Source organism: Ochlerotatus camptorhynchus, unplaced genomic scaffold (genome assembly GCF_037179485.1).
Source record: "Ochlerotatus camptorhynchus isolate MF236.1 unplaced genomic scaffold, CSIRO-AGI_Acam_v1.1 ptg000253l, whole genome shotgun sequence".
Classification (NCBI taxonomy): Eukaryota; Metazoa; Arthropoda; class Insecta; order Diptera; family Culicidae; genus Ochlerotatus; species Ochlerotatus camptorhynchus.
This window is the reverse complement of record NW_027040743.1, coordinates 736,303-760,907: the sequence shown is the minus strand read 5'-3', so window position 1 is coordinate 760,907 and position 24,605 is coordinate 736,303. Positions and strand designations below refer to the sequence as shown.

The 24,605-nt window shown below is 41.0% G+C and overlaps 1 protein-coding gene across 4 annotated transcripts in view; it reads right to left on the bottom strand.

Moving 5' to 3' along the window:
- The window catches only part of LOC135704967 (uncharacterized), a 307,390-nt gene that overhangs the window by 50,855 nt on the left and 231,930 nt on the right, over positions 1-24,605 (bottom strand). For 2 of the 4 annotated variants that reach the window (XM_065226504.1, XM_065226505.1), the window contains exons 7-8: positions 23,194-23,751; positions 5,161-5,461 (exon numbers count right to left, since the gene is read on the bottom strand). In XM_065226504.1, the coding sequence (XP_065082576.1) occupies positions 5,161-5,461; positions 23,194-23,751 (859 nt within the window). Of the gene's footprint in view, positions 1-5,160; positions 5,462-23,129; positions 23,752-24,605 lie in introns of those variants that run through there. The other 2 variants (XR_010517817.1, XM_065226506.1) reach the window with 2 other exon arrangements.

The following is a 24,605-nucleotide window of genomic DNA, read 5'->3' as shown; positions in this document are numbered from 1 at the left end:
CCATCGCTTTCTTTTCGCACATCATAACGCATATCAACGAGAGGTGCTGCTTTTGAATGCATTTCGAAATGTGCACACGCAATTGGAAAGGGTTAAACATTTCTGGTTTTTAATTCGTTTGATTAATTCGAGTTACCTTAATTATTTATGTTTTTCCTGTTGTTGCATTAGTGTGGCTTGTCTTCGGTTGTAAAATGAGTTGCTTACTAAAAATTTAGCGTGTACTTTGATGGAAACGGTCCTTATTTCGCACCGGTGATCCATACCATCGTCGTCGTCAGTGTCGTCATCGAATCTGGAGAATAGGTACATATGACGATTTTGAACGAGAGATCGTCAGATAATAGCATTTTTCATCGGCACACCGAAGCACCCGGTCATGGCTTCAGTTTGGTACTAGGACTGGCCGATGGATCCCGTGACAATACAGGTGCATCGTTATGTCGCGTGAATATGACATTGTTTTTGGTTGAGTGCGACAAGCAACTGGCGGGACACGTTCCCATGTGGGGACAATTCTTAAATAAATAAAACCCGGAGTGACATCGTTGGAGTTAAATCGGAATCGTAGAGTCACCAGGCGGAATGATAATGGTTTGAAGGTGGATTCCGGATGTTTACAATCCATGTTTGAATTTTTCGATACATCATCGTTTGAGTGGAGGAGAGATCGAAGTAGGCCACGCTGCGAAAATGACGTGTTTTTGTTTTGCTGCGTTGTTTTCGTTCTTGTGAAAATGTAAAAAACTTACAATTTCGGTTGAAAAAAGTTTTAATTAAAATAACTGAACTGGTTTCAACACAGTACATTAAGCGACAATTATAAAATACCTCCCTTTCAGGTGTCGTTTGTTCAAAATAACGCCTTGTAACGCTCAGCTGAGTTCAATCACCTTTTCGTTGCTCTATCAGCTAAATAGAGACAATCATTTTAAATCTTACTAAACACGCGTCAATCAAGTATTGCACTACTGCTTGAGTGAAAGTTTCAGTGCATTATTAATGGTGTATATTAGCAACGATACTACATTGAAGCGGGGCTGTTTGAAATGGGCTATGGTTAAGCTGTCACCATATAATACTCGGGTTCAAGCTGCTTGCATTAATAAGAAATGATTTCAGGCAGATTTGATCTATAATGCCACTGTGTTGGCACTAGATTGTAAGCACATAGACACACACATGAAGCCATGTTTTATAATGCTAGGAGTAGATTGTGAGAGACTTTATCGGTTGCTTATTTATTTATTATTATCACTAACAGAATGCATATTACCTTATGATTGAAAGGCACATTCTTGGAACTTTCTAATGCTGTCAAATATCGTGAAGTAATCCTTGATAGTAAACTTAAAATTGTAAAATTGGAACATGAACATAGAGCAGGCAATACACAAAGCTACTAATGATATATGGATTTGAAAAAGAACATTTGGTGGGGACTGACACTGAAAATGATCCATTTGGTTTACTCGGCAACTGTGAAACCCAGGATTACTTATGGTGCATTGGTCTGGTGGCCGAAATCAAAAGAGAGTGTTGCTCAGAGAAAGTTAGAAAAACTCCAAAGGTTAGCAACTCTCTCAATAAGCTGGAGTAACTGGCAAAGGGATAGACATATTGGTTCCTATGGGCAGATGGCCAACTGTGTTCCAAGCTGAAACCCAAGCAATTTTGGAGTGTTCTATTATATGTTTGCGTAGAAAGTATAAGAGTTCAAATATATGCATCATGTCCGACAGTCAAGCTGCTCTAAATGCTTTAAAGTTGGCGACATGTACATCAAAACTTGTCTGTGAGTGTGTTCAATCACTTCAAAAATTGTCTTGTCATAATCAAGTCAATTATATTGGGTTCCTGGTCATTGCGGGATTGACGGATATGAAAGAGCTGATGCTCTGGCAAGACTTGGATCTTCTCATAAGTTCATAGGGCCAGAGCCCTTTTGTGGATTTTCGGCTGCATCACCTAGAATGGAGCTAAAAGCATGGGAATCTTCAAAAGTGCTGGAAGAACACTTCCACTGCTAGGCAGTCGATGCGATTCATTAATCCAAACATTTGGGTGACCCATAAAATCCTGGAATTTTCTAAGCAAGATCTTAGCATATTTACAGGTCTTATAATAGGTCATTGTCCGAGCCGTTATCACTTGAAGCTGACTGTAAAATTTCAAGATGATGTATGTCGCTTCTGTGGCATAGAAAAGAAAGACTCGGAATATTTGCTATGCCACTGTCCGGCAATATTCAATAAAAGGCGTAAGTTCTTCGACAAAGGGCTGATAGAACTCTTTGGCATTTGGAGAGCAACTCCAAGTACAGCAGTGCTCTTTATTCGAAGTGTAATGCCATGCTGGGATAATGCTATTAGTCAAACGATGGTGATCACTCCCAATAATAGTGATACGCTGGTTATCGAGCATTTTCGCTTCCGGCCATCCGGCTTTGGATTCAGATAATATCGGTGTGGGATCTAGAAAGTCCCACCTTCCGAATCAAATTATTTTATAGGAGTCCCACGATAGAATTCAGCAATCTCGATTTGACGTAGGATTACGTGCTCGGTATCAATATTCGGCGACTGTGTTAGGGAAACCACTTTTACCCATCACAAAACGCCTCGTTTTCTGATGACAAAATTACACTGGAGTCGCTTTTTACGCGGGTGATACGTCCCGCGTAAAAAAAAAACCGCGTAAAAAAAAACCGCGTAAATTCCGGAATCCGCGTAAAAAAAAACCGCGTAAATTCCGAAATCCGCGTAAAAAAAAACCGAGTCAAAAAAGACCGTGTAAGAAAAAACCGCGTAAAAAGCGATATACCGCGTAAATTCTGAAATCCGCGTAAAAAAAAACCAAAATCCGCGTAAAAAAAAACCGCGTAAATTCCGGAATCCGCGTAAAAAAAAACCGCGTAAATTCCGAAATCCGCGTAAAAAAAAACCGCGTAAAAAAAAACCGTGTAAAAAAAAACCGCGTAAAAAGCGACTCCAGTGTACGCATTTTCGTGCACAAAGCGCACGGAATTTTTAGCTACTTGCGGGGAACTTTTCGTTGTGTATTGGAGAAAAATGTACAACGTCACGCTTCCAAAGCACTGCTGCTGCTACTGCTGATCCTTGATTTGTTTTCCGTCGATCTTGTTTTCCGTGCTGAGCACCAATGCTACCGATGCCAGGGAGGCAGCTCCCATACCTGGACCCTACCTATCGACCAATCAACTCGTGAACCGGAGACCAACTTCCCTTCCGAAGGAAGGTGTGATCAGAGATGTTATGTCTCAGAACATCCCGGCGGCGCCGACTGGGATTGAACCCCGGCCTGCTGGGATGAGAGGTTATTACGTTTACCACTACAGCACCGGCGCCGCTGCTACTGCTGATGACGACCGGTCACCAGCGCTCACCAAACGCGGTAATTGAATAAACACCGTTCGGCAAGACCGGATGGAATTCGATTTTGAAATCTGTGTTAGGGAAAGCGGTTTTCTCAAGCAATCGGTGATAATTTTAATTATCATGGCAACCGTTGTACAGTCATGCAATTTTCAATAATCACCTTTTGAAAATGGATAAAGTCTTAATTTTTCAGATTCATAGAAAAATTTCCTATCGATTGGCGTATTAAGAACTAAAATTCATCATCTCTGGATCAAAATTGGGCCACTTTCATGCCGCGACAGACTTTGGTTTTTGAAATTGTACTTGCCTTAAAAATACATGGTACGTTAGATTTAAACTTCTGAGAACTGACATCCAATTGATGACCTTTTTAAATGTCCAGAATCTTTAAAAAAAATTATGGTTGTCCTGAAAAGGATCGTTTTGTCGTGATGGTTGAGTAATGCTGAGCTATTAAGGTGTTCAACACAGATCAGGCTGGCGAGCTGTATGTTGTATGGAACGAGGGTGACGCACTTTGCATAGATGTCCCACAGCGACTCAAGAAGAGCTACTGAATCCGATCAGTAGCGGTGCGGCTTCTTCCTCCTTCTTCGGTCAATGGACGCTCATGTGGGCTGCAGCTCGTTGCTTGCTGGCAGCCTTTCGATGGGTACTGGAGACAATGTTCGATGCCACGCGCGATTGAATAAGCATTATTCGGCGCGAGACCGGACGAAATTACATTTTGAAATCTGTGTTAGAGAAAGCGTTTTTGTCAGGCAACCGGGGATAATTTGGATCACCATTGCAACAGTTGAACATTTGTGTAATTTTAAATAGTGAATTATTGAAAATTGATAAATTGTTCAATTTAGAAGATTTGAAAAAAAATTTCTACACTTCTTTTTCACTTTTCGTAATGCTTTGTTTTTTTTGAAATTGCTCCCCTAATATGTTGCCGAAAGATGTAATCCTACGTCAAAACCGGTATGGGATTCACAAAACTCTGGAAGATAATTCAGAGGCTCGCACAATAACATTTAGAGAATTGCAGAATAAGATTCAGAGAATTTCAAAATGAGATTTTTTAGAATATTAAAATATGGTTCTGAATTATGGCTTTTCGTTAATTTGCAATTTTTAATTCTTGATCGAGAAGAGAAACGTCACAATTGTGATACGTTTCATGATTATAGCTAAAATTGATATAATTGAATTGGATGTTTGTAAAAAGAAGCGGTTCTTATACATACTTCTCAATGTTTGATAGGTTTTGCAACGATTCTCCGTTTTACCCAAGTTTGGCTACAACCTGCACGGGATCACTTTCTTCTTATTGTGCGCCTATCACTAGAACCTGCACGTTCGTCTGGAAGAATTTCGCTGTCATGATTTCAACGAACCGACTTCAAAGATACCACATCGGAAAAAGAAAACTTGCAAAATCATTGCCTTCATTGGCCTGAAGATGTTAAATTATATCTGAAGTCTTTAAAAAAAATCATCTTTGATGGATATTCTGACTTTTAGTAACATTTCCGTTGTATTTTCCGTTCACTACCGAGAAAAGCTCGCTGTTGGGTGCTTGAAATATCGTGCATTTTCTAGAAGGAGACGCACTTGAAAGAAGCTTGTGATTCATACGGCTTAATTTAACCGCTTTAAAACTGCTCTTCATCCACTGTGAAGTTTCACCGAAAAGTGGTTGAAGAAGATACGTAATGTCACTCTCATTAAAAAAAAAGCACATCCCAGCTATGCATGTTAGGTCACCTACCTTGATAAATTGCAGCAACTGGCTCAGTTTGATAGACGGGAGTCGGTTCCTGCGACATTGGTGCTTCTTTGCGTAGTGTGGTGAAGAATGGAATTTGACTGTCCGCTACTACTGCTGGTGGTTTTTGTTGTTGTTGTTGTTGTTGTTGATGGAACTGTTGTTGGGGCTGTTGATAGTGCTGTGGGATGGCTTCCGGCTGATGCTGTTGCTGTTGCTGTTGTTGTTGTTGTTGAGACACTAGCGGTTGGAAAGCTTGCGTCGGATGTGGTTGATACTGTGGTTGTTGGGTTGATGGTTCAGGCTGCAAAAATTCACCCGCCAATGGATGAGAGAGAGAGAGAAATGCAAAATTTTGTGAGCTACAGAGTTGAAATGCATTCATTTAATCTCTAGAAAGATGGATAGTGGGGGTTTGAAGAGGAACGGAGCGAAAACTTTTCGCTACATCCCTCCCTACCTAAATTGGATACGAAGGAAAAGTAGGATTCCTAGTGTATGCATATTTTAGATGGCACACATATAGAAGAGAAGTGTAGACTTGGATAGACCTTCTTCTCATTCGTTGATGTCGCCGTCGTCTTCGATGAGCAACAACTACGTCTAGAAGAAGGCTGCCGCGACATACAAGTCGGGCGTCGGGGTGTATGTATGAGAGAGAGAGAGAGATTGAGAGCATTCCTGTTAATTATAATTCTTTAATAAAGTTGACATTTTCTTTTCGTAGTTTTAAATATTTGAGCACATCGTTGGGGTTGTGTGTCTTGCTCCCAAGAGCTCCGAGAGGCATCTACGAAACTAAAATGTTAAATTAGGTGAAAATGAGAGTTTTGCTTTAGTACGGATCTCGATAGCGGAGGTGACGGTGGGAGTTGGGGTGAATTTGGGATGCAGGGCTGCATGTCGGAAAATATTCGGGTGAAGGCGACGCCAAGTCAAGCACACAAGCGAGCAGGCTGCCTGGCATACAACAGACAGGTGATCTCCGGCAAATGTGACGTTAGACGCCAGTAGAAATACAATTCGGGAATGCAAAAGCCGGTACAGCAGTCTGCCGTCAGTCTGATGGAGGCGACGCACGGATGGCGGGTCGTCGGCGATTTCGTCGTCTTGCCTGTTGGGGTGGAGCATGTGAATCGACGCGCGTAACATAAAGGAGAAGTTATAAATAGGATTCAACAGTCTTTATATTTATTTAGGTTTTTTTTATATATTCTTTGCATTAGAGAGAAAATGTGCACAAAGTTATTGCGCCGTTGAGCACAGGTAGGGTTGTTCAAAATAGTTATATTGGGTACGATGGCCTTGTTTGTATTTTTGCAGCTACAATTGGTCGATATTAGTAGACGTTTCACAAATTTAAAAGTTACCTATCCCAAAGCTAGTACGAAGTTTCTTATGATTCGGTGACTTTCATCGGAATATCAATGTTTAAGAAGAGTCAGATTTTACCATAGGTGGATATACTTAAATGTTTAAACATTGTATATATTCTTGTACTCGTCTGGCGGCAGCAAGGATAATGAAGCGTAACAAGCCTGCTCACATTCTCCCGGTAAAGGTTGGGAAATTTTATTCTGAAAATCGTAGCAACAGCACCCACACGGAACATTGCTAATGAACATTTCGAAAGAGCATCCACAAAGCAATAGCGGCAGCGACATACACTAAACTAAACTAAACTCTTATGGGCTATTCAAGACCGAGGCAGCATTCGTAGGATGGGTTTAGGTATGCGATAAGCTTTTTCTCATTTCCATGAGGAGAGGCTTCTCCGAAAAAGTTGATATAATTTAATTCAATTTATGATTCGGATCTGCAGGCCTCATCGTAGTTGCTACATGCACAAGCAGCATAGCGTGTCTGGAAATATGATGCACACACAATAGAGACACTTTTTCAGGATTTCTGTCTGAGTGTATTTTTGTTAGACGACCGAGCGACGGCAGGGAGCGAGAGTTCACACAGTATGAATGGTTCCTGTGCGTCACGTTAGACACTGTCAGAGGAGTGGTGGCCTGGTATAAGTTGGAGACGCTGCATGTTCATATATATTATTTCCGCCGTGCACCGCTCTGCAGCAGTTTAGTTCCCCACCAGAACCTAGAGACTATGTTTCGTTCCTCAGTCTCCACGTACCAACGGTAGAGGTAGGTATTTGGGAACGGGTTCGTCGCGGTCGGTGCGGTGCATTTTAGACATCGTCATCGTGCTCGGTCTCCGTGTGCTCGTGTTGGCGCGCGCTTTTCTGGGTCTCGTGAAGTTTTGTGTGTAATGAATTATTTATGCTAAACTATAAACTACAGCGAATATGTTTGAATAGTTAAATTGTAGCTGAAAATTTAATGACCACTTTCGGCCACGCGGGGAAGCATTCGAGGAGTTACGGTGGTGGCGGAGCCACTATTGTCGAGGGACGCAAAGTTGTGAAAAACAGGAAACTCTGAACAGGAGAGTGGTATGTTCTACTCATTCCGTTGGATGGTGGTGTTTTAGAATGTGGGTACCTACGCTACAGGAAGTCCACTTGGCCAGGGAAAGAGAAAGAGAGAGCCATTGCATGTTCTAGGTACGTTGTGTACTTTGCTGATGAGTGACTATTCCGTATGTGGTTATGGTACTAACGGTTGGCTTTGGTTGTTCATGTCAGCTATGGGTTTTTTTTTTCGTTGCTTGCCATCATTCCGGGTAAAGACCAGTTCCGCTTGAATGGATTGCTAGTTTGTGCGCCTGGGGATGAAATTGTTGCGAAGCTCATTCGTTTTAATTTCTAAATTAGCATCCAATTCACACATCGTTTCGAGCGTTACTGTGTTCTCTCTGTTGGGGTTGGGCCAGTAGTCCGGGCAACATGTATTTTATATTTATATCCACTGTTGGGTAGTTAATTTTGGAGCAGGGCAAATATTATTGATAAAAAATGAAATGTATGACCAAACAATTGTAATAGAACTAAAATAAATCAGAATTGTTATTGTCTCAAGAAATGCACATCTAACAATCCACCAAACAATTATCATGATTAGTTTGATACGTTTGTTATAAATTTTGGATTGATTTTGAATCTTTAATTTCAAGATTGTGAAAAATCCAAATTCAAATTTCCGGATCTCAGTGATGTTTCAATGGATTTTTAAAAATTTCAAATGTTTTGCAAAAAAAAAAAACTATTCGATAATTGGGTACAGATCTCTCGTGGGGTGCGACCATTGTAAAATTGTGCCCTTGAAATGGAATATCTTATGAAGAGCTTTGAGAGCGTTGGTTTATTTCCTTTAAATTCCGTTATAATTGCTTATCTTTTGACAGATACGCGCATTTCGTCTACTACCTGCTGACTTCATCAGTGCCAAGCACTAGTGGTGTTGAGTACTTGGCACTGATGAAGTCTGCAAGTAGTAGACGAAATACACGCATCTGTTAAAAGATAAGCAATTACAACGGAATTTAAAGGAAATAAACCAACCCACTCAAAGCTCTACATAAAGGGATTCCGTTAAGAGGTTCGACAAATTTAAAGGATTGAAATATCTTGTTTTAGAGATGTATATACCAGGAGACTTCCTTCAACAGCAATATTCAGGATTGCAAGATCACAGTTTTTTTTTATAATTATTTATGTTAAAATTAATTACACTAAACTAACTTTGCAAAACACTTGAAATATCAAAAATCCATTATACCATCACTGATATACGGGGGCTACACAGGGTACATACGATGCAAGAGATATTTTTTCAAGTACTTAAAAGCAGCTTTCATCTTATATTAAAGATTCCAAGAGAACACAGAACATCACGATTGAATTACATAAATTCATTGCCAAATAAAAAAAAATCTAGTCCGTCAAAGTGACCTGGTTCAGACGAAGCATTGAGCAGTCAAATGATGATTGGCTTTTGATGGTTTGAGCCAGAACATGTAACAGTTATTCAGATCCAAATTATTCATTAACTCTCAAATCTACAACGTCTGATACTGAAAAATGCTGAAACTATCATAATTTCGTCACTTCTGAACAGACAAAAAAAAAACGGCAATCTCCGCAAGTTTGTATGCGCTTTAAAGCTTTTGCTTTATTCTTAAAATATCTTGAATTTAAATGGGATAGTCTTTTGACGTAGAGGAATTGTGAATTTATTAAAAACCACAAATTGTTGCAGGGGAACTGGGAGTAAGTCGGACACTCTAAGGATTGGTATTGTTTTATCGTGAATAAATTCAACATTTTACTGGTAATATCTGTATTCTGTACGTTAAACTCATGCTTTAAAATATTGCATAAACCAATTTATATTAAATCCTAATAAATATTCAATTTTTAAATCCGAAAATGGTCCAATAATTTAAAACTTAGTTTAAAAATGTTACCAATCTTAACGTATTTATATTGTAGTCTGACATTAAACTATATGGTAGACACAATATCTGTGCCTTGAGTTTATAATCTTCTGTCCCTAATCTAGAAAGAATTATTTTCGGTTCTATATCACTATAACAAAGATAAGCAAACCATTGTAGTGGAAATACTGATATTTTGATACAAATATGAACTTTAGATTGCAAATCTGGAACTCTGATACTAAATAAGAGTCCATTTCAACTTTGTATTTTCGATAGCACGTATCAACCTTTGTAAACAAACATTAAAATTTCAATTTTTTAAACTCTTAGCTAACCCACGAAAACTACCACCATCATCAGTTAAGCTTCCCAAACATGATAATGATGCTAGTTTGTATGGGCGAAAATAACTTCAAAGGACAAGCGATCAACGAACCGAACGATAACGATATGTCAGCAATAGATAGCAGTGATGATATACTCTTCTTAATTTTTTTCCATGACGAACGGCCTTTGTCAATATAGCTCGCTCGGGTCGGTAAAAGGAAATGACAAAATTGTTGGTAAGTTGCTTCACGAAGTAACGTCGAAGATGATACACGTGTGTTAATGGGAATTTTTGTGTTGTCTTCTCTCGAGCTTGATCGGATGCTATGTCCTCAACCGTGTACCATATGCGTGATAATGTTTGCACCATCGTACAGATAAGGTTCCCCTTTCACCTGTGCATACAATGCCTTGGTTTTCTTTGCATGCACGTAACCTATAGCTCATACCGTAGTAGGCTGTGTATAAAAGAAAATGATTTACTTAGTTTGACAGTTGCACCATGACGAAGTGGCAGCGTATTCGTGATTTGTTCCACGCGCAAATGTCGCAAAAAGACATTTCAATCGCCGTGGAAGTGTCCCGGTGGACCGTCAAAAGGGTTTTAGACCGAGAAAAGAAAGGACAACTATCCGCAAAGGTGGCCACAGGTCGTCCGAGGTCAGCTCGGGTTCCGAGGGTTATCGGGTGAATCCAGTGCGTTCAATAAGGAAAATGGCAAAGGAACACGGGTTCAGTGACTTTACGGCACGGAAGATCGTAAAGGAAGATCGCGGGGTGAAGTCGAGGGCACGGAAAAAGCTCATATGATTACCAACCGCATCCGGGAAATGCAAGCGCATGCAAGAAAATCTTGAACTTCCTTAAGCGAAAAAATCCTGTAATCCTGTTCACCGACGAGTGCATGTTTACCGTGATCCCGTATCAAACTCCAGAACCGACCTGTACATATATTAGTTCTCTTCCGGTAAAAGACGTGGCCGACGAGCACAAGAACGTGTATCTGAACAAGCATCCTGCTAGCGTTATGGTGTTTGGATTGGTGGCTTCCGATGGTAAAAAATGGACCCGGTGTTCATTTCAGAAGGCGGCAAGGTCAACACGGAGGTCTACATCGGGATTTTAAGTAAGTGGATCAAAGAACAGTACGGTCCGAAGCTAAATGTTGTATTTCAACAAGATGGGGCTCCGTGCAACACCTCGAACCGCACTCGGAAGTGGTTACAGGTACATCTTCCGTTCTGGGCGAAGGATATGGGACCGCCATCCAGCCCCGATCTTAATCCGCTGGATTACTCAATATGGCGCGTAATGAAGGCCAAGGCCTGTTCTAAACGCCACCCGAATACAGCAAGCCTCAGACAAACATTAACCCGTACCTGGAGAGAAATGGATCCAGACTACATTATTAGAACCTGCCGTGCATTCCGGAAGCGTGTGGAGGCCGTAATTGTAGCAAATGGAAACCCGATCGAGGATTATCATAGTTTAAGACTTTGAGAAACATCCCCCCTTTAAATAAATAAAAAAAAAAACTCAAAAACGAAAATTTTGAGATTTTTTTTTTAAATTTTGACATTGTTGGTGCAAACATTATCACGCATACGGTATAATGCATCAAAGCAGGCAAGCAATTTATCATTATCATTTTACAACTCCGATCAAGCTATATTACAGAGATATAGAGTCTATCGTGGTAGTAGTAGCACGCGTTTTGTCGTTATCGTTGGTTGCTTTATGTGTTTGCATTCGCTGGTTGTGTTCCATTTGGTAAAATTTCACTTAAATTTGACACTTCGAAAATAAATTATAATATTTTTGTTGTTGTTCGGCCGATTTTTAAGAAGGTATTTGACACAATTTGACACACTCGCAACGTCCCAAGTCGTATTCAACTTTGTTACACCATTTGTACAGTTCGAGCACCAAAGCACCCTTTGGAGCAGTTAGTTAAGTGCGAGTGAATTTAGTTTCCTTAAAGTTACCAAAACCAAATTTCCTGTTCTCTTCTGTGACATGTTTGCTTTAAAAGTGGTTGGTAATTTAACATGTGAGCAACGACTACACTTTTCCATTATATTGAATTATTGTTGATGCCTAGCTGGTTTCTTCAAGCAGTCATTTCGGACTTACAGGAAACTGATATTACATGGGTTCAATCCTGATCATGATTACAATCTTTGTGGTCATCCAATCCCAGTTGCAATAAATAAAAATAAATCGTGTCTATTGGGAACAAATGACAATTTAAATACAGGCAACGATTCTTCATATTCTTTTATGGTCAACAAGCAAATACACCGCAAATCACTACCACATCCGGGTGACGAAAAGAACGTGTCCGATCAACCGCAGTACTGTTTTCCCCCTAAACATCACCCGTGTCGGCAGGAACCTGCAGAGGAATTGCGCATAGGGTTTGCTTGCCTGTGATTATCTCGTTAAACACAGCCAATCGAACCGCAGATCATTCACACCGGACACCGCCGTAGACAGCCCGGTCGGATCAAGAGTTCTGAAGTGGACAACATCATTTATACACAATAATAGGCACCTGTTAGTGGCGCGCTGGGGAATTGCATTTAGAAACAGCGTCACAGTGTGATAAAAATTCTTCGTCCCTTCTCTCTAAATCATGAACGACCAGCGAAATTGCAGCAAAATTTATCATTGATAGCGCGTACCCTATTGTTTAGTCAATTGGATATGCAGTGACCTGTTCTAACGAGGGTCTCACTCATGGCTCTCGCACACCAGCAGATCGGGTAAAACTCCTGGCTCCGTTCAAATTGTGGCCAGCCGTAGTTGGGTGCACTCCTCTGTGTGTCTATAATCGCAATTTATTCAGCAAAAAGTCTAAACAAACGGCAGCCGAAAACATGGCGCAATTTAGATAGCTGTTGAAAATGTTTCGAAAGCTGTTGCCTGCTCGTATTTTCACGAGAAACAACCACCCCCTTCCTCCCTTGATCGGAATGGAACGAGCGAGTGAGAGCTAGTCTGTGAATGTGGATTATTATCATTATCCTTCGAGACTGTTGCTACGGTGATCAAGGGTTGAAAGGGAGGGTGCGGCACTATAGTTTGATGATGTTAATATGTGGTGCAAATCATCGCTGATTCGCGAATGAAGCTTTTTTGTTCCCGAAGCCGTAGGTCTTGTATGGCGTGGCGGTCTGGCGGTTGGTTAACCCTTTCAGGAATGGATGCGACTAGCTTCATTCGACTTCAGCTCATTTATAACATTTCAAAAACTACCCCATAAAAATGGGCGATATGTCAATACTTAAGTTGAAATACTCAATAAAAAATATGGAGGCACGATAAATAAGTAAAATTGCGCCAGTAAATTTGAAAATATTTTGCATGAAACAAGAGAAATGATCAATAAGAGAGATAAAATGTTCTCTAAAAAAGTTATGATATGTTCGACATGTTCCATGTACCAATAAAAAGGAGCAAATGATCCATAAATTTCAGCGATTTTTATGGAACATTTCTTCTATTTTATTGGCTCATTATAATTTTTAGGGAACATTTAATCTTTTCCTAGAAGGGTAGATTTACTGTCCTGCCCTTTTACGGAACATTTTATCTTTTTTAATGGGGATTTTTTATGCTTTAAGAAACATATTTTTAATTTTTCTGGTGCAATTACGGGAAGGTACAGGGGGTAAATCGAAAATCTAAAATTGAGACCATAGCAAAAAGGTGTTAGGTTTCGAACTTTTATAACTTTGTCATCTATAGATGAAATTGAAATACAAATACACCAATCGATGGTAAATAACTCTACGAATCTGGTGAAATAAATACTTTTCTATTTTTCTATATAAAAAAAAAACGTTTGAAAATGTACAAATAAATAGTGGTCATTTTATCACTGTTTTCATGGAATAAACGTTTCCCCATACCCAGTCATCATAATCGAGTACCACGAGGTTGCACATCGTTCTACTTGAATCTGAAAAGTTATAAAAGAGTGCTGCTATCGTGTCTCCGCTCATTTTCGCTTCGGATGGCGTGGTAAGTGGTACCAGCAGCAACCAGGAGCAATTCAACGGTAAAAGGTGGAACTTTTCCCTCTGCTGTCGTACAGAGTGATCACCTTAACAACCAGTGGTGGGCTGGATAGAGACTTATCTCTTCAACTATCTGTTTTTGAATTAAGCTCAATCCGCACCTACCCGATATCATCCGATCCGATTGGTGGTTTTCTATATTTATCTTTCTGGTGGTTTTCTATATTTATCTCGCTCTGTCATTTCAAGCAGAACAATATATTAGGTTCTAAGGAACATTGATCGATTATCTTCACCTTCTCTTTCGTTAATAACTTGGGTACAGAACCGGTTTTTTGTTGTGTTTGTCATATTAGAAGCTACATAACAGCTTCTTTCATTGACCTAATGCAGTTTGGTTTGTGGAGAGTCGATCGGATGATATCGGACCAACATGAAAGCCATGAAAGCTTGGGACTCTGGAGAACTCGAGGTAAGAAATTCAAATTAATTTTTAACAAGCCTTAGGAACTGCTTACGTTCGACACTTAACTATGATGCTTACTTATAAGATAGTTTGAACATACTGAGAGGTAAGCACATATCATCGGTAAGAGACGTGTGTGAGAAAATTTGCGAAAAAATCTAAGGGCTCCGGTGGGATTCACACCCACAATTCCCATTCAGTACACAGGTGCATTGCCAATTATACAACGGTGGACCTATATGGTATACGGATGTATTTGGCTAATGAAATTTGTGTTTCGAATCCGTTGAAAGATGTCGACTTAAGCAAGCCATTAGTATCAAATGGCATTAGTGTTTAATGATTTTTTTCGAATTAGGTATGATAGGTCTTCTATGTAGTAGTACTGTCAAGTTAAAACAAGCAATAGGATGTCAAATTGCGTCACATGGTGAGTGAATTTTGAACTGAGCTGTCCATCATCCAATAGGTTTTAATCATCAGACAACTTTGTCCAAGACCGCTACCTTGTATCTATTTAGTCAAATTGGCAATTTAAAGCACTAAGAAGTGGTATGCGAGCAATAAGAACTTGAAAAGTATACTAGTGTGATGTACACCATCCAATAAGACTCTTTGACTTGAAAAACTTTTTCAAAAACAGAAACATCTAGTCTAGTCACCTTCCAAAAGGCCTTAAGCGAACTCCACACGTACCAATATATTGACGCGAAGGGGAATTATTGACCATAATATTGATGATGTGAATACAAAATTATTGTCAATACCGATTTATTGACGTCAATATAGAATGTATTGACAATACATTTATTGTCAATAAAAGTAAACGTGTAGGGTCCACTTTTTGCATCTGAATACCTTTGACGAAGACCGCAACCTAGTGATGTCATGGTAAATTTTAAACTTGTTACTCGTTTCGAATTATCGCGCCCTTGTAGGAAATAAAGATATTATTTTTTTCAATAACTGATTACCAAATGGTCACCAATTAGAACCAGCATGACATCACTGAACATTTAAGTTAAGTTTTCTTTATTAGGGAGGCCTCCGCAGAAACATTTAACTCAAAATCGTGCAAGTTGGGTTACTCACTGAGTGAGTCAAATTTTCTTAAACAATCTGCTCGAATATAGCGAAAATCGAGAAAACATTTGCCCAGTCTACACGGCCGATAAAAGTGACTCAATACCTGAGTCGAATTCAATTCACAATTGCATTACATCGCGTAGCGCCATTGGGCCCTGTAGGGATACCGGTTAAACAAATTCAAAGTGAGCGCCGTTAAAATGCAATTCGGGGTTCTACAGCATTCAAGAAGTTTTTCCTAGTAAATCAAGGACAAATTTACTCATTCCCTAAGTAACTAGAGATGAACTAGCCTAAGGCTAAAAATCTCTTTAATAAAGAAAAAAAAAAAAAAAATCCCTAAGTAACAATTTGTTGCAAATTTTGAGTCAAATTTAACTCAATTTTGACGAAATCTCATTGGCCGAGTATTAGTGTACTCATAGACTTAAAAGACGTAAAGATTTTTGAGGAAAATTTTACTCACTTTCTACTGTTTTGAGAGGTATCCCACTTTATTTTGAGCTGGTCTCATCGGCCGTGTACGGCGTCTAACGATCTAACGTCCCCAGACGATCTGAAGCAAAACGTACAGGTAAGCTATTCTGGGACGCACCGATATTAGCACCATGGAAGCCACCAATTCTCTCTCCACAGTCGAGCCATTCGTGCCAGCGTTCTACAGTCGTCCCGACCCTGTGTGTGAGTTGAAAAGGTGGTCTTCCAGTTTGTTACGTCAGGAAAGTATCATCTCTTTCTCGACCAGTACCACTCCTGATTCGTTCATTGGTTCCAGCGCATTATCAGTCATCAATCATCCATCACCTACCGGTCGCCTAAGAACTCTGAGACGCATTGAAGTTGGCACTACGGAAGCCACTTCTTCTCCCGCCACAGTCGAGTTAATCCAGTCATCGTCCTGCAGTCGTCCTGGACCTATGTGTGGGCTTGGAGAAGGGGTCTTCTAACCTACAAGTCAAGGTAAGTATGATCGTGTCATGATCAGTCCCGCTCCTGATTCGTCCATTGGTTCTAGCGCTTTACCAACCTTCAACCATCCATCGCCCGCCTGTCACATGAACACTCTGGGGAACACTCTGGAAAAGGGGTCTTCCAACCCGCAACTCAAGGCAAGTATGTTCGTGTCATCACCAGTTCCGCTCCTGATTCATCCGTTGCTTCCAGCGCCTCACCGCCTGAAGAGCAACAACCGGCTGGTTCGACTGAAACGTCATACTTCGATGGCTTCAAATCCCACATCACCGATGGGACATACAGTACTGCACCGGATCTTGCTCGCCACGTTTTGGAACATCCCAGACCAGAACGCGCTGCCTGCTGCCTCAAGGAAGCCCCTGAGCCACTCAACCCAGTCGCGTTTGCTGATCCCTGTAATCGTAGTCGTTCTGGCCCTGTGGTTGAGAATGGTGAAGGGGTCTTCCAACCTTCTACATCAGGCAAGTATGCGTTTGTTGAAAACAGTTCTTCTCCTGATCCGTCTCGTTTCGGCTGATCGATCATTCTGCATATCAGAGATCAGAGATCAATAAGTATTGGCGCTATGTATCTACCTCCAGACCGGAAATCTGATTCGAGCAGCTTTGCAAACCACATCAGTTCGATTGGTACCGTGTTCTCTCGACTAGAACAAAACGACCTTCTTCTTCTTATTCGCATTTCAAGCTTATTGCTTAGTGCATATTAGCTTATTGCGTGCTCTCAACTTAGTGTTCTAAATGCACTTCCACAGTTATTAATTGAGAGCTTTCGATGCCAATACCAATTGCATGAATTTGTATATTGTGTGGCAAGCACAATGGTACTCTATGCCCAGGGAAGTCGAGAAAATTTCCAACCCGAAAGATTCCCTCGATCGGACCGGGAATCGAACCCGCCGCCTCCGGCTTGGTAATACCGTGCCTTTACTGACTAGGCTATGAGGCCCCTGCGACAAAACGACCTAGCTCTGGTATTTGGTGACTACAATCAGTGTGGGCTCTCATGGAACGTTCCTGCAAACGATCTTCCTAGCATTGATGTTCTTCGCTTGAACATGTCCGCATCCTGCTGTGCTCTCCTTGATGGTTTCAACCTGCATGGCTTAACGCAAATCAACTCGATACTGAATAGCAACCCTCGGCTGCTTGATCTCGTTCTGGCGAACGAAGCTGCAGGACTGGAATGTTCTATCTTAGAAGCCCCAGAGCCTTCGATTGGCATCGACACCAATCATCCTGCGTTGGAAGTTTCCATCAACATATCTGTTGATGTACATGAGCTCGACGTTCGTAGAGCAGATTTCGTCGCGCTGAGTCACTCGCTTGCCCAGGCAGATTGGCAGTTCCTTGACACGTGTTCATCTATTGATGAAGCCGTCAACTTCTTTGCTGAGGTCGTTGGCCGGGCAATAACTGATTCTGTCCCACTGAGGAGATCCTCTCCCAAACCCGCATGGTCCAATGCTCGACTACGGAATTTGAAGCGTCTGAGATCGAAGGCCCTCCGTAAATACTGTCGTACTCGTAACCCATTCACCAAACGATTATTTCCAACAGCGAGCAACGAATATCGCACATATAACCGCATTCTTTACAAGAGCTACACAAGACGTGTGCAGGCTAATTTACGGCTTAATCCAAAGCAGTTCTGGTCATTCGTGAATACCAAATGAAACGAGGAGGGGCTACCAGTCGAAATTCACCTGGGTGATAGAATCGCCAGCAATTCCCTTGACAAATGTAATCTTCTGGCAAAACATTTCAAAAGCATTTTCAATGACACTACGGCTTCGTTATCCCAAGTTGCTGAAGCGGTGATGCTTTCAATTTTTCGATTACCTCGGTTACAGTAGACCTCGTCGAATTCGCCATCAAGAAGCTGAAATTTTCTAATGCTGCTGGCCCTGACGGGATCCCCTCAAGCATCCTGAAGCGATGCTGTTCAGAGCTTACAACACCGCTTTCGAAGCTGTTCAATATTTCATTACAGCAGGAGGAGTTCCCTACGCGTTGGAAATCGTCATTCATGTTTCCGAACTACAAGAAAGGAGACAAGAGAAACGTCGAAAATTACCGAGGGATCACATCACTCAGTGCCTGCTCTAAAGTTTTCGAAATCATCATCAACGACGCATTATTGTCTAGCTGCAGAAATTACATTTCTCCTGACCAACACGGTTTTTATCCCAAGAGATCAGTTTCAACAAATCTAGCTCCGTTCATTTCTTTATGTCTTCGGAGTATGGAAGCTGGAGCGCAGGTGGACGTTGTATAAACAAATCTTAAGGCTGCATTCGACCGGGTTGACCACTCCATACTGCTAGCTAAATTTGAAAAACTCGGTGTATCGGTATCTCGGGTTTAACTCGTCGGTTCAAGTCCTATCTGACCAATCGGGAACTTTGTGTTAGAGTCGGATCAGAGCAATCGGACTATTTTACAAACAGCTCCGGTGTTCCTCAAGGTAGCAACTTGGGACCATTGCTATTCTCGATTTTTATGAATGAGGCCGGATTGATCCTCCCAATTGGTTGCCGATCGTTCTACGCGGATGATGTGAAGATCTATATGATTGTTCGTAGCTTCGCCGATTGCTTGCGGCTTCAGCATCTAATCGATACTTTCGAAGAGTGGTGCTCAAGAAACTATCTCACGTTGAATGTACAGAAATGTAATATTATCTAATTTCATCGCAAGCTGAAACCAGTGGCATTCAACTATACGATAAATCACCTACTTTTGCAACGTGTGGACGTGATTGTTCGTGACCTAGGAATCACGCTGGACTGCGCCTTAACATTCAAGCTTCATTACTCGAGTATCGTTGCGAAAGCTAACAGGCAACTCGGGTTCATTTTCAAGATCGCTGACGAGTTTCGCGATCCTGCCTGTCTAAAATCTCTATACTGCTCTCTAGTGCGATCGATATTGGAATTCAGCCTGGTAGTATGGTGCCCGTATCAAGCAGTTTGGATAGCGAGGATTGAATCTGTTCAAAGGAAATTTGTTCGGTATGCCTTTCGTCACTTTCCTTGGAATGACCCTGTGAACCTTCCGCCGTACGAAGATCGTTGTCAACTCCTGGGTCTTGAAACACTAGAACATAGGCGAACGATTAGTCAGGCCGTGTTCGCAGCGAAAGTACTTATTGGTGATATCGACTCTCCAGGAATGTTGGCTGAATTCGAAATCTACGCACCCGAACGAGTTCTTCGGTCAAGGAGTTTCCTGCATCTTGGACCTCGTTTTACAGCTTGCATGACCCAATACGGTTCATGTCTGGGCGTTTCAACGAGTTTTACGAGTTTTTCGACTTTAACTGTGCAGCGGAAACCTTTCGTCACCGTATTCAACGCAGACTCCTGAGAAGGTGAGCAGCTGTCCATTTAATGTACACGTGAAGGATTGTGCTACCTGTTTATTTTTTGTTTCCGGTTCAACTGCATGACGAGGACTTCCACCTGATTCACGGACAACTCTATGCCATAGGAGGATAACTTGTTTTTATGCTAAAGACTTGATTAATGTTCGTTGTAATTGTATTGTATTATTGTGATTCATGCATTTCGAAAAGATGTGGGGTTTTTACGTCTTTTCTAGGCTTTTCCCCATCAGGCTTCATTTAGACACGTTAAGTCCGATGAAGAAAAACAAATTAAATAAATAAATAAAAATGTGGCATGTCACTGAGGCACGTAAAACTTTACATTTACATTCATTTGTCTTTAACTTTTGCCAGCAACAGAATTCCGCAAAATAATGTGCAAAGCTTTTTTAGGTTTTGATATTAGCTAAAACTTTTGTGATTATCTCAAATCTTTACCTCTTATGCATGACGATCTAGAGTGTTATTACGTTATTACTTTTCAGTGAATGTAATTTACATTCACTGAAAAACAATGGTGGCTTCTATTTGCTCTGGTTCATCATGCATGAGAGATACAGATTTGAGTTTTTAACAAAAGTTGTAGCTAATATCAAAACCCACTTAAGCATAACAGGAGAAATGGCTCTAATGTGGGCCTCCCTTAGCTCAGTCGGTAATGGCGCAGCTACAAAGCAAGACCATGCTGGAGGTGGCTGGGTTCAATTCCCGGTCCGGTCAAGTAATTTTTCGGGTTGGAAAATTTCTCGACTTCCCTGGGCATAGAAGTATGATTGGACTTGCCACACAATTATACCAATGCAAAAATGGTAAGGCATCGAAAGCACTCAATTAATAACTGTGGAAGTGCATCTAGAACACTAAGTTGAGAGCACGCAATAAGCTAATATGCGATATGCAATAAGCTTGAAAAGCGAAGAAGAAGAAAGAAGAAGAAGTTGGCCTATGGATCTAAGATTGGGCCCATCGCTAAAAATCTGCTATTTATAAATTTTATCTAGATGAACGCGTCATTGGGGTGGTACTATGGATATTTTTGGTCGCTATTGAAAATTTAGTCGATTGCTGAATTTATGTATGGAATTTAAATAAGGAACATTTAGGCCGACATTACATCCCTACTTAATTTTACGAAATTCTGTTGATGAAAAAAGTTAGAGGCAAAGGAATGCAAATGAATGCACGAAATGAATGTAAATGATTTGTCATGCCTGCCCAAAACATGTATGGGTGTGACAAAAATGTGATCCTTTATGACTCGATATGATTTCCATTGTGCTTATCTAAGAATTCTAATATGATTTGATGTGTCACGGTTTGACATGTTTCAGGTTGGTTCTAGTCTCATAACCCATACCCATTGGAAGTTGTTCCTGTAACATCTTCAGAACCAGTAAACCGGTTCCAAAAATTTTCATTAACCTTCGATGGTTCCTTTCATTTGGCGTTTGTTGTCTCCAATTTGTGGACAAATTGCAATAGCTTTCAGACTTGTACCTTTTATTTGCTACCGATTTTGCATAATTTGGTGCAGTGGTTGCTGAGAGTCAGTTAACTTACTTAATTTCGTAACTCACATACACTCACGAGCCACCCAAATCGATATTACAACTCTTCTGTAAGAAGGATAAATCCGTGTATTTTTGTATAAAAATAACGATTGGATCGTTTGAAACTTTATTTTCAATGTGGATTTAAAAACGCATACCCGAAGGGGTCGACAATCTTTTTTCGATTTTCAATACCGTCTCACGCCTAGGGAATAGATTCGGGTCCGCGTCTCGTTCGGTAAATAGAAAACAAGTCTCAATTATGATCCTCTGAATATGGCTTCGTTTCGTACCCCCTTTGATCTGCGTACCGATATCGGTGGCAGCTGCTCCTGTAGCATCCGTATCTGGGAAATTGGGAAACACTACAAAATTTCCACTCGACAGGTGGAAAACATACAGCGGTCCTAACAGTGAACCCAAACGAGTGCATACCTACGTGCTAATGTTTACCGCGTTGTGCGTTGTTTGCCCAATCATGTTTTTCGTGAATTGTTTCGCTTTTTTCGCTGTCAACCACAGTGCAAACTAACATCCAACTATCTAATCCACAGTAGGCTATGCTCCAGCGTTAGGCAAAGGCTCTCTTGAACCTAGGACCAATAGGAGTTTGTGTGTTGTTTGTTTGGCATTTGTTTTCCTAAGGGTCTCCATCGTAGTAGCCCACGCAGAGGTGCCATATCATCAAAGTGCGTGCTTGGTGCTCCCAAATAATGTTTGCGCTCATGTCTGCGGTGGTGTCACGCGCTGTCCGTTGGTTGGTACCGCTAAATGATGACGTTTCACGATGTGGTCGTTTTCCGGGACAAGGGGAGTTTTGGTGTTTCAATTATATTGGAGTCGGGTGTGTGCTGACTTAAAAGGGATCGCCAAGCTATTGTTCGTAGTATGGCTGGATATGATGTTTGTTGTTCGCACCTTTCACGGACAGGTGTCAACAGTACATGTTTTGCGAACGATACATCGTTCACTACCGTCCCATGCGGACAAAGGGCTGAGTTTGGCGATTTGAACATGAACATGGAGGCTTGATTATGTATCTAATTTTTTTTGTAATAACATATGGTATGCATAAGAATCGGGATAATACCTATTGTTTTATTTAAATTTTAACTAAATTTTGTTTGGGCTACAGAATCTTTATATCTCTGAAAAGTAAACTAAATCATTCCATTGAACCACCTGTTTACACCCAATGACCCACCGTTTGGTTACAAAAATGTCAATGGTGGTTTCTGAAGCCAGAATTTGAGTATCACATTAAGCTTTTATCATCTGGCATGATGTGATTCACTCGCAGAATATAAAATTGTTTATCCCAAGCGGTGTTTTTTTCAAAGGCTTGCATTAGCATATTCACGTTCAACTGATTGGTTTTCGGATTTTCTGATTCTGGACCGGTATTGGTTTTAGTATCAAAAGAGAAAGCATCCCACAATAGCAACTAAATCCAGTTAGCTTTGTATTCATTGTGCGGTGCATTTAGCGTAATCTAGTGCAGATAAGCAGTAGGTATCAGAATCTCAGTTTTGCAAATCCAATTATGGGATTACTTTTAGAAGAACAAATTTTGAATAGATCAATTGGCAATTGAGATGGAAAATAAAACAGGACATCACACAGTCACATCATGAGACAGAACGACAAAAACAAAAACAGAGATATGAAATGGATAACACAAAAGGAAAGAAAGGTAATTTATGATTGAGGGAAAATAAAATAAAAACAGCAGATGATAGTTAAACAAAAAGAAAACAATGACAAGAAAATGATGATAAAGAAAAAACACAGAGATCGACACTCTATGGAACCCACCGGAGTTGTGTGCGAGCGCGGCTGATAGACTGTATATTTGGCCAAGCGGTTTTCAGTTATGTACCTTTCTCGGTCCGTAACCGTAACCGTACCCAGCACCGGAGGTTGGTCGTTGCTGTTGTTGGTACGGAGCGGGTTGCGTTTGAAAGGGCGGTGGGACGTACGGTTGTTGCTGGTGCAGATGCTGCTGCTGATGCTGCTGCTGCTGCTGTTGCTGGGGTGTTGGTCGGTACACCGGGACCGGTGATTTAACGTGAGCCCAACCGCGTGGGCTATGGCCACCACTGATGACCTGGGGCGAACGGGGCGAAGCCAAGGAAGCCGTCGATGGTGACGAGTAGCGGTTTTGATGCTGCTGCTGCTGCTGCTGTTGTTGTTGTTGTTGCTGATAGTACGGAGCACTCACAGGGCGAGCCGGTTGTTTTTGAGGCACAACGGCACGACCTCCACTGAAGGCTACAGTCGATGAGCCACCCAATGGGGAGACGGCACGGCGCTGCTGCTGGGCTGGGTAGTGGGGCGCCGACAGTGTATGATGGGGTGACGATGGCGGGTAGCTCGGATACTTGAGCTGATTGACCGGTGACTTCGGGGTATGGAGCGGTGAGGTGTGGGATGTAGCCTGCACGTTTTTACGGGGATGGTTTGTTTACGATTGATGACGGACGCGTGGATTTTTGAGTTTGTTCGGTATGATGAGGAAGAATGAGCGAAAGCGGTTTTCGATATTTTTTTCGTTTCCGGATATTTTTTTCGGAAGGAGAGAAAAGAAGAAAAATTAAATTAAAAATGATGGCATCAATCTGCTGATGGTGTGTATGTGGGCGTGCGTGTTTTCGTTTTGATTGGGGATTGGGTGTAATTGATTCCGATGAAAAAGATCGGTAATCGATAGTAGTCGTTTTATTTAGCCTTCAGCTATTATGAAATTACGGAAATCGAGCAACGATAATTGAATTTATTTCACGTGTCATGTTGAACGAACTGTTGATAAGAGAAATCAGTATGGTGGAAAAATGATCTCGGTTGTCATCATTGGAAATATAGAATGGTTTGGATTAATCGGATTTTATTGATGGATATAAAAGGAAAAATGTAAACAGTTGACAAAATTCCAAGTTATGAAGTAATGCAGATCGAAAGAAATAGCCCCGTTTAAATCTTTCGGTTAGAGACGAACGGCTGAAAGTCTTTTTTAATGAATTAACCCAACTAACGAAAAACTTTCGGTCACCTAAAGATCAGCCGAATGAATAGAAAAGAAGTGTCGTAGACTTGGAACTACAGCACATCTTATAAGATGAAAATGCAAATCCAATTGGATACGAAAAATGAAACGACAATTATCTTGAATCAGCAAGTGGTTCGTTTCGAACCATTGTTCCAATGCATGGTCAAATATCAGTATCATCACTTGTTTTTCACACTAAGAAGACCTATTTTGATTGCTGAGAAGGCACATATTTGAAGAGATCC